The 11,153-nt window shown below is 40.2% G+C and overlaps 1 protein-coding gene and 1 long non-coding RNA gene across 2 annotated transcripts; both read left to right on the plus strand.

The window, feature by feature from the left end:
• Window positions 1-290: 290 nt before the first annotated feature.
• On the plus strand, window positions 291-1,067 carry LOC124880022. The gene is made up of 2 exons (XR_007041216.1): window positions 291-815; window positions 945-1,067. It is a non-coding gene; the product is annotated as an uncharacterized LOC124880022 (long non-coding RNA).
• Window positions 1,068-6,430: 5,363 nt separating this feature from the next.
• LOC124880014 lies at window positions 6,431-10,157 on the plus strand. Its single transcript, XM_047384890.1, has 2 exons — window positions 6,431-6,727; window positions 6,837-10,157. Exon 2 carries the CDS (start codon window positions 8,056-8,058, stop codon window positions 9,622-9,624), a length of 1,569 nt encoding a protein of 522 aa, XP_047240846.1. The 5' UTR covers window positions 6,431-6,727; window positions 6,837-8,055; the 3' UTR covers window positions 9,625-10,157.
• The last annotated feature ends 996 nt before the right edge of the window (window positions 10,158-11,153 follow it).

An 11,153-nucleotide genomic window follows, 5' to 3' on the forward strand; every position in this document is an offset into this window, starting at 1 on the left:
ATCTTCAGTTTTCTTCCTCTAAGTGGCAGGCACTGATGCTCCAGACTTCGATGGTTAAACAAGATCTTTGTTGTCATATGTCTCCAAAGACAGTATTTTCCAGAGGCTGAAGAGTTGAAGGAAACCCGGAGACATAAATGAGGTTGATTCAGGACTTCCAGAAGCCTGAAACTTAAAGCAATCAGCTGTTCACCGATCAAGTTCACTTCTGTTGTCTGGATAAAAAGGCTTTAGATGAAATCAGATTCTTAATCTTGAGGCACACAAATGCCCTTAACCATTAAACTTCTGATAATGGCTTTTACAGCTTCCTCCTCTAACACAGATGTTCACTGGAGTGAAGTAAACCAAAGGTCATACACTGTGGAATGCTTACTGCAAGAATTTCCATCACACTGACCTTGAAATGGAAATGGCCGATATAGTTGACAAAGATTTATGGGTGTCCAAGTTCAAAAGTCTGACAGCTGAGCTTGAACACATCACTCGCCAGAAAGCCCAGCTCGCCCAAAGTCACAAATGGAGCGAAATTGAAAGCCTCCCAACAACCGAGAAACTTGTGTTTGACACATGGAATGCTCTTCCTGACAGTTATAGAAACATGAAGAAGTATGCATTTGGAGTATTATCCATCTTTGGATCAACATACCTGTGCGAGCAGATATTCTCAAACCCAAACTACATCAAATCCAAATACCGCACCCGCCTTACAGATGAAAGCTTGTAGTCTTGCGTGAAGATTAAAGTTACATCTTACATGCCCGATGTTGAGAAGCTGTCCAGTGATGTCCAAAAAAAGAAGTCACATTAAACGGGTAAGAACACAATCCTGTTATAGGCACATATTTAGTAACAAAGTGGCTGTTTTTATAAAGTGATTTCTGATTTTTGCCAGTATATATTTGGAATGACACATAGGGATATTATTGTGTTTTGTTGCTCAGGTCCAGGATGGCTGCGTTGTATTGTGCGTGTCAAAAAAGAAGAGGATGCTGCTGCGTTTTACCCTTGCACTGACATACAGGTCCTTCTCAAAATATTAGCATATTGTGATAAAGTTCATTATTTTCCATAATGTCATGATGAAAATTTAACATTCATATATTTTAGATTCATTGCACACTAACTGAAATATTTCAGGTCTTTTATTGTCTTAATACGGATGATTTTGGCATACAGCTCATGAAAACCCAAAATTCCTATCTCACAAAATTAGCATATAATTAAAAGGGTCTCTAAACAAGCTATGAACCTAATCATCTGAATCAACGAGTTAAATCTAAACACCTGCAAAAGATTCCTGAGGCCTTTAAAACTCCCAGCCTGGTTCATCACTCAAAGCCCCAATCATGGGTAAGACTGCCGACCTGACTGCTGTCCAGAAGGCCACTATTGACACCCTCAAGCAAAAGGGTAAGACACAGAAAGAAATTTCTGAACGAATAGGCTGTTCCCAGAGTGCTGTATCAAGGCACCTCAGTGGGAAGTCTGTGGGAAGGAAAAAGTGTGGCAGAAAACGCTGCACAACGAGAAGAGGTGACCGGACCCTGAGGAAGATTGTGGAGAAGGGCCGATTCCAGACCTTGGGGGACCTGCGGAAGCAGTGGACTGAGTCTGGAGTAGAAACATCCAGAGCCACCGTGCACAGGCGTGTGCAGGAAATGGGCTACAGGTGCCGCATTCCCCAGGTCAAGACACTTTTGAACCAGAAACAGCGGCAGAAGCGCCTGACCTGGGCTACAGAGAAGCAGCACTGGACTGTTGCTCAGTGGTCCAAAGTACTTTTTTCGGATGAAAGCAAATTCTGCATGTCATTCGGAAATCAAGGTGCCAGAGTCTGGAGGAAGACTGGGGAGAAGGAAATGCCAGAAGTCCAGTGTCAAGTACCCACAGTCAGTGATGGTCTGGGGTGCCGTGTCAGCTGCTGGTGTTGGTCCACTGTGTTTTATCAAGGGCAGGGTCAATGCAGCTAGCTATCAGGAGATTTTGGAGCACTTCATGCTTCCATCTGCTGAAAAGCTTAATGGAGATGAAGATTTCATTTTTCAGCACGACCTGGCACCTGCTCACAGTGCCAAAACCACTGGTAAATGGTTTACTGACCATGGTATCACTGTGCTCAATTGGCCTGCCAACTCTCCTGACCTGAACCCCATAGAGAATCTATGGGATATTGCGAAGAGAACGTTGAGAGACTCAAGACCCAACACTCTGGATGAGCTAAAGGCCGTTATCGAAGCATCCTGGGCCTCCATAAGACCTCAGCAGTGCCACAGGCTGATTGCCTCCATGCCACGCCGCATTGAAGCAGTCATTTCTGCAAAAGGATTCCCGACCAAGTATTGAGTGCATAACTGTACATGATTATTTGAAGGTTGACGTTTTTTGTATTAAAAACACTTTTCTTTAATTGGTCAGATGAAATATGCAAATTTTGTGAGATAGGAATTTTGGGTTTTCATGAGTTGAATGCCAAAATCATCCGTATTAAGACAATAAAAGACCTGAAATATTTCAGTTAGTGTGCAATGAATCTAAAATATATGAATGTTAAATTTTCATCATTATATTATGGAAAATAATTAACTTTATCACAATATGCTAATATTTTGAGAAGGACCTGTAATTGGCATTTGCAGAAGACTAACGAGAAGAGGATAATGCACAGAAATCAAACTTAAACTGTAGTATTTTAATTTTATTTACTTTACCTTTTCAAAAGGCTGCTGTTTTATTGCACTCTGTCTGTTGCCCAGATAAGGGGGGAAAGAGAAGAGGATTGTATTGTATTATTGAGGATTGAAGAGGACTGCATTTTATTTCCATGGGGAGGTCTGAAATTACAGGAGGCCTGTTATGCACGTTCCATTTTTTTGAATCCTCAAAATAAAAATGACATCAGAAATCTGATTTCTTTATTGTATTTTTATAATTTCATCAATGCAAAGAAACATAATACATTAATATTGTAATGGAAGTTAAACTTATAGCACCATCGTACAACAGAATGGTGAATTGGTGCTGCAGGGAAAAATGAACATTTAATCATAAATGCTTATTATGCATTTGTAGCCTACTTGGTCATTTTGATAGTAGGCTAACATAGACACTTACAGCATGCGTTGCCTTCATTGTAAGGCTTATATAAGGTTTTTAATTTTTTGCGGCTCCAGACAGCTTTGTTTTTTGTTTTTTTTGTCCAATATGGCTCTTCCAACATTTTGGGTTGCCGACCCCTGCTCTAAACTTTCATCTTGAACAAGGAGAAGACTGATCAGAGATGCAGCCAAGAGGCCCATGATCTCTCTGGATGAACTGCAGAGACCTACAGCTGAGGTGGGAGAGTCTGTCCATAGGACAACAATCAGTTGTACAATGCACAAATCTGGCCTTTATGGAAGAGTGACAAGAAGAAAGCCATTTCTCAAAGATATCCATAAAAAGTCTTGTTTAAAGTTTGCCACAAGCAACCTGGGAGACACACCAAATGTGGAAGAAGGTGCACTGGTCAGATGAAGACAAAATCCAACTGTTTGCCCACAATGCAAAACGATATGTTTGGCGTGAAATCAACACAGCTCATCACCCTGAACACACCATCCCCACTGTCAAACATGGTGGTGGCAGCATCATGCTTTGGGCCTGCTTTTCGCTAGGAGGGACAAGGAAGATGGTCAAACGTTATGGGAAGATGGAAGAGGCCAAATACAGGACCATTCTGGAAGAAAACCTGTTGGAGTTTGCAAGAGACCTGAGACTGGGACGGAGATTTATCTTCCAACAAGACAATGATCCAAAACATAAAACCAAATCTACAATGGAATGGTTCACAAATAAACGTATCCAGGTGTTGGAATGGCCAAGTCAAAGTCCAGACCTGAATCCAATCAAGAATCTGTGGAAAAAGCTGAAGACTGCTGTTCACAAACGCTCTCCATCCAACCTTCCAACCTTACTGAGCTCGAGCTGTTTTGCAAGGAAGAATGGGCAAGAATTTCAGTCTCTCGATGTGCCAAACTGATAGAGACATACCCCAAGCGACTTGCAGCTTTAATTGCAGCAAAGGGTGGAGCTACAAAGTATTAACGCAAGGGGGCCAAATAATATTGCACGCCCTACTTTACAGTTTTTTATTTGTTTGACACATCCAATAAATTTCATTCCCCTTCACAATTGTGTCCCACTTGATTCTTCACAAAAAATTTGAATTTTATATCTTTATGTTTAAAGCCTGAAATGTGGCAAGAGGTTGAAAATGCGAAAGTATTTGGCCCCCTTGAAATTCCAGGAGGCATATATATATATATACATATATATTGAAATTCCAGGAGGCATATATATATATATATATATATATATATATATATATATATATATATATGTCGTTCAGGAAATTATTAGGCCCGAGCAGCAAAGCAGCTGCGAAGGCCTATTGTAATTCGAATGTTTATTATTATTATTATTATTATTATTATTATTATTATTATTCAGGCAAGAAATGAATCGCCTTTTTCGCGGCTTTAACATATTCAAAAAGTCTGCAAATTTGGCAGAGCCATCAGTTGTGGTGAAAATTTACGTATTTTAAGGGTTTCACGAAAGTCGAAATTTACGTATTTTAAGGGTTTCACGAAAGTCGAAATAAAAATGGCTCAACAGCGCCCCCCTGAAATTTTCAAAAAACCATCCGCATTGACCTTAGTTTATTGTACAGTTATGAAATTTGGAACACTTGTAGAACTCCCCAAGACTCTCTTGCACCCACGTCCTTTAATAAACAGGAAGTCGGCCATCTTGGATTGAGTTTTGAATTTTGACCCCATTTTTGCCGTTTATAGCCTCCGTATTTGATCAAACTCCTCCTACAGATTTTGAATGATCGCCTTGAAATTTGGTCAGTTTGCACAGAAGGGATGGCGGATCTAAAGTTATCAAAATTGTGACTTTTGGAGCATGCTGAGGGGGTGGAGCCAGGCCTCAAAGTTTGACGACTCGCCAAAAAAATTGAAATTGTTATAGCTCTTACTAGTAAAGTCGCAGACACACAAAACTTTCTGGTATTGATCCACATCTGGCCCCAAACAATATTCAATGGTCACATCCTGCCATCATCTAAGCCCCGCCCCCTGAGAACAGGAAGTACCATGTTTTACTGTGAAAGTTCCAAATTTCACCCCTGTTACCTAATCAACACGAAACTGTCCCTAGTGACAGATAACAAGATGGTCTAAGTTGGTTTGGAACACAGAGACTTTAGGCGGGAGGGTGTGGCCATGGCGGCGTGGCGATGACAGACGTCACGCCATGGCCTTACGTTTGCCTGTTATTTCCACATTTCTAAGCCGATCGCCACCAAACTCAATAGGATTGATACTGGTCCAGCCCCCTAAAGATTTCCAGTGATAAAATTGGTGGGCGTGGCCTAATTGCTCAACAGCGCCCTCTAGGAGCACTAAAACAACCAGCCCCAAGCCATGCTGTGTCCCAGGTGTATGACATTCAGTACACTTATGTAACTTCTCAAGACCTACAAAAAAGTCTCTTGGACCCATTGTCCAAACCCCACAGGAAGTCGGCCATTTTGGATCAAAGCCGCCATTTTGTCTCATTTACACACATGGAATCTGAGCAAACTCCTCCTACAGCTTTTGACTTACAGAAATCGAAATCAATGTATACACGTAGTATACATGTCCCTAGTATACATGATCATGAGTTAATGATGGACATTTTGACACAGTCAATTAATGACATCATTAAGAAACTAATGAGTATAGCTTCCATCAGGAAGGTCGATTTACTCCGAAATGAATATGGTTGATCTTTGTCAGCCCCCAAACACCACTATTGGATTACATTGAAATATGGATTAACAGCACCCCCTAGGATATTTCAAGTGCTCTATCTCCCTCATACATCATCAGATCCACTTGAAATGTAGTATACATCATCAGGGATCAATGCTGAACATGTTGGCACAGGCAATTCATCGCGTTGTTTTAGCCCTGCCCACAAATAAACAAGTGAGTGCAGCTTCCATCTGGAAGGTCCGATTTACTGCAAATTTTGAATGTTAATTGACTCATTTAAGGTATCGCCCCTAATGACGACAACCAATCAGCATCCACGGTTACGCCCCTTGGACACACCACCTGCTTGACCACGTGACCTCCTGCCCACATGGCGCCCACATGGCGCCCACATGGCGCCAACCGGAAGTCCCGTCCTCACCGGAAGTCCCACCCACCTGTCAAAAAGTTTGATGAAAGGGTGTACTTCAATTCTCTCTATTGTTCATGTTCTTACAAATCTTTTGTACAACTGAAACTTGAAACTTGCAACAAAATGCATTGTTGCCTTTATTTATTTACAAAAATGTATGAAGCAGTGTGCTTGTGTATGAAGGGGTGGGGAAATGGGGTGTTTGGTGGGGGTGGGTGTTTAGAACTGTGTGACATTACATGTGCTTTGGAGCAGTGACATCACACTACTTCAAAGCACATGACATCACCCTAGATCTAAGAACAGAGATGACATCACAGAGCCTTAAACGTGTACACTTTTAATTCTGAGGCCAGAATGGTCCAGTATACTAGTGTTTCTGGACATATAGTTTTAAGATTTTAAAGATCATTTACAATTCACAAAGATATTCTGAAGATGCCTGAATTCAGAAAGCATGAACCACTTCCAACGAAGTCAACGAAAGGAGATTCATCTTTAATAGGTGCCAATTCTCCCTCTTTACCACACTTGGCTGAGGAACTAATCTTGGATAGATTTGATCAGGTTACGAACGATGTTAATAAACTATTGTGTTTGTGTTCCATTTGCAGACAAGAGGAAAGGATTGGGATTACAACAGTAAATGGGATCTGTAGAATAACTCAACCTGGTCACTATAATGAAGAAGTGATATCCTATTTGAAAGATTTTTTTGCAAGTCGACGGGCTTCGATAAGGGCAGATTATGAACAATCTAACAGTAAACGGGCATCCACATTAACTGATATTCTTGAAGAGGAATCCACTGTTAACAATTTGATTACAAATGAGTCACCAAAAAGATCTATCAGAGACAGTAATACCACTGATAAAGACAGACCCAGTGAAGATCAGAAGCCTGAACCAAAAGCCTCCAAAACCATCTGGCAAAGGGTGAAATCAGCTTTTAAGGGCTTAGGAAAGTGCAAATCTCCTAAAAAGAGGAAACAGGATGAGGAGAAAGACTTAGATGATGATGCTTTTAACAAAAGCAGTGTAAGAGACTCATCTACATCCTCTCTGGAGTCAAAGTTCCCAACAACACTGCCAACATCATCAACTGCTTCAAAAGATCTGAACTCTGTCCATGTAGAGCTGGTACCTGTGGGAGTAAAAGATAAATGTAAACCCGGTGAAATACTCTGCTCTGGCCTTGTAGAGCCAATCACTGAGGCTGGGAAAGAGGACTGTAAGTCGGTGGACACTAAAGCACGTTCAACAGATCTGCCGCACAGTATTGAGGTGGAATCCACTGTCTCCGATGTCATTGCAAAAAAAGAGCTGGCTAGTAAAACCAAATCCCAAGAGGATTATTCTTCTTTGAATGCCAGTGCATCTGGGGGTGAACATTTTGGGAAACTGCCACAAAGAGACTCTACATCTACCACAAACTGTAACATCGCTGATACAGATGGACACAGTGAAGATCAGAAGTCTAAACCGAATGCCCCCACAACCTTCATTCAAAGACTGAAATCAGCTTTTAAGGGTTTAGGAAAACACAAATCTATTAAAAAGAGACTAAATGCTGAGGCCGATGCTGGAGAGGACGAATGCAAGCCAGAGGGGACTGAAACATTTTCCTCTGTCCATATAGAGGCGATCACCGAGGTAGAAGGTCAAGAATTCAAATCAGAGGACCCTGGTGTTATCCATGTCGATTCAACCAGTGAGGCAGAAAAGAAACAATGTAACTCAGAGGAGACTCCTTCTTATCTGCCCTATGATGGTTTTTCCCATTTAACAGGAAATATTGAAGAGGAGTCAACTGTCACAGATTTCGTTAAAAATATGGTGTCAACAAGTGAAACCAAATCGCAAAAAGAATCTTCTCATTTGGATTCCAGTGAGCCTGGAGGCGAACTTATTGGAAAGGCATCTAGCTTTAGGTTACCTAGCTATACAAGCCATTCACAAGAAGGATCTACATTTATCACAGACAATAGCATCACGGATACATATGAAACCAGTGACGATCAAGAGTCCAAACTCACAGGCTCTGTAACCTTCATTAAAAGACTGAAATCAGCTCTTAAGGGCTCAGGAAAACACAAATCTATTAAAAAGAGACTAAATGCTGAGGCCGAGGCTGGAGAGGACGAATGTAAGCCAGATGGGACTGAAACATTTTCCTCTGTCCATGTAGAGATGATCACTGAGGTAGAAGGTGAAAAATTTAAATCAGAGGACCCTGGTGTTATCCATGTCGATTCAACCAGTGACGCAGAAAAGAAACATTGTAAGTCAGAGGAGACTCCTTCTTATCTGCCCTATGATGATTTTTCCCATTTAACAGGAAATATTGAAGAGGAGTCAACTGTCACAGATTTCGTTAAAAATATGCAGTCAACAAGTGAAACCAAATCGCAAAAAGAATCTTCTCATTTGGATTCCAGTGAGCCTGGAGGCAAACTTATTGGAAAGGAATCTAGCTTTAGGTTACCTAGCTATACAAAAGATTCACAAGAGGCTCTGAAAGGCTCTGAAACCTTCATTCAAAGGGTGAAATCAGGTGTTAATGACTTAGGAAAACACAAACAATGTCAAAAAGACCAACAGACCGAGAAGAAGGACTTATCAGAAGGTAGCAGCAAAAGTATTGCTCCTGACACTGTATCAATTACAACAAAATTGGACCAGAGTTCTTTCTATACAGAGGCAATCAGTCAGTCAGAAACTGAAGGATTTAATTCAGAGGAGATCCAACCAGTGGGTACGTCTATGAGTAAGACGGTTTGCTGCATGCCTTCTCTACTCAGTACAAAATTCACTTACACTACATCTGACCCGATAAAATCCAAACTCCAAGCTCGGCATCTAGATTCATCTGATCAGAGTGAAAATGAAGCATGTCAATTACAAAAGACCAAAACACTCTCCCCTGAGATCTCTGCCATATCCTTATCTCAAAAACCACAGCATACTGAAAAGAAGCACATTCAAATAGGCATGGATCTTCAGAAAGAAATTACATCTATACCAGCAGAGCGGTTGGCTCCCTTAAAACAATTAATTACCAATGACATTATAAGGATCTTTGATTTTTCTGAAAAAAACATTTCTGATGCTATTTACATTAAATTAGAAACCATCAGAGACACATTGATTGTTAGCATGGAGTCAACCTTTGAAGAGTTTATTAAAAGCACACATATGCCCTCTACCAGCTCATCTACGGCATGTGAGAGAGCAAAATACCCTCAAATGGAAACTCCCAGTAAAGCTAGTTACCCCACAAGCCATTACCCTAGTATCCCAGGCCACCATGCCAGAAATACCTGTCACAAGAAAAGACCGTGGTACTTTTGTTTTAAAAAGAATAATAAGGTTGCACCATTGCCACCATCACAACAAAACTGAGTCTATATATGTGTGTATATATATATATATATATATATATATATATATATATATAGGGAAGTATAAATTGTGGTTTTCGCACACATTATAAAACGTAAACATATTTCTAAAATCAAACAAAACAGGGAACCAAAAAGATGAATAGTATAACATAAGTAAAACACGTTTAACCCCCAATGAGACTGATTGGCCAACCAGTTACCTTGAATTATAATCCTATTCACCACATTTAACAAAAACTTAGGTAACAGTAAACAATTCAGTCTAAGATAGCTTTATTTTCAAAGAAAGTCAGTCAGAATCTGTAAAATATCTGGTGGCTGCATTGGAATTTGCATGTCCTCCCTGTGCATGTGTGGGTTCTCTCCAGGTACTCTGGCTTCCCCCTATAAAAGCTGACCTTTAAAAAAAATGACATTTTAAAATAAAAAAACAGCTTGAATTGCATAATAATAGCCTCAACAATAATTACGTAAAAATTTTATATTAAAATTATTTTATATGAATGGAAAATGAAATTTATTTCATAATAATGAGCTAAGAGTGTAATATGCATTCAATTATTTCACAATTTAATTGTCACATTAAATCAGTCAGTCATTTTCTACTGCTTATTCCATAGTGGGTCATGGGTAAGCTGGTGCCTATCTCCACCAGTTTATGGGCAAGAGGCAGGGTATGCCCTGGACAGGTCACCAGTGAGTCGCAGGGAAACACACAGACAACCATGCACACACTCATACACCTAAGGGCAATTTAGAGAGACCAATTAACCTAACAGGCATTTCTTTGGACTGTGGGAGGAAGCCATGCAAACTCCATGCAGAAAGACCCCTGGCTGGGAATTGAACCCAGGACCTTCTTGCTGCAAGGCAACAGTGCTACCAACTGCACCACCATGCAGCCCCTTAATACAAGCATTATTTGTATTTTTTTTTTTTTTGCAATGATTATGAATATGAGAGTATATTATTTGATATTAATATATATATATATATATATGTACTTATATGTACTTGTATTTATAGTATAGTGTAGATATATGTGGAGATATGTAGAGATATATGATGAAACTCAGCTATGCTTATCTATAGCATAAATGGGGACTCGAACTTCGGACTCGCACATACAGTGATTTCAGACTCAAACAGACTTTCAATAAATTTTAGACAACTCGCGATTTGAGACTTGTGAACTATTTTTTATTTTTAATTAGGCCCAAGCAGGTAGGCCTGCAAGGGCCTATTGTAATTGCTCGGTTTAAGGTAGGCCTGCAAGGGCCTATTGTAATTGCTCCGTTTATTCATTTATTGTTCAGGCGACAAATGAATTGCCTTTTTTGCTGCTTTAACATATTCAAAAACTCACCAAACTACCCAAAATTGTCTCCCTAGTGAAATTTAAGGTTTTTAATGGAATTGAAAATGGGCGTTGCCAAACGGCTCTACAGCGCCCCCTAAAGTGAGATAGGCCAAATGGTAAGTCCTAGAGAGTTCAAATTTGGTTAGATCTCCCCAAATCATGAAAAA

Source organism: Girardinichthys multiradiatus, chromosome 2 (assembly GCF_021462225.1).
Source record: "Girardinichthys multiradiatus isolate DD_20200921_A chromosome 2, DD_fGirMul_XY1, whole genome shotgun sequence".
In the NCBI taxonomy this organism is placed as follows: Eukaryota; Metazoa; Chordata; class Actinopteri; order Cyprinodontiformes; family Goodeidae; genus Girardinichthys; species Girardinichthys multiradiatus.

Excerpts from the sequence above, each read along its gene's own strand:
- LOC124880014 (XM_047384890.1), top strand. The coding sequence starts at position 8,056 with ATGGTGTCAACAAGTGAAACCAAATCGCAAAAAGAATCTTCTCATTTG.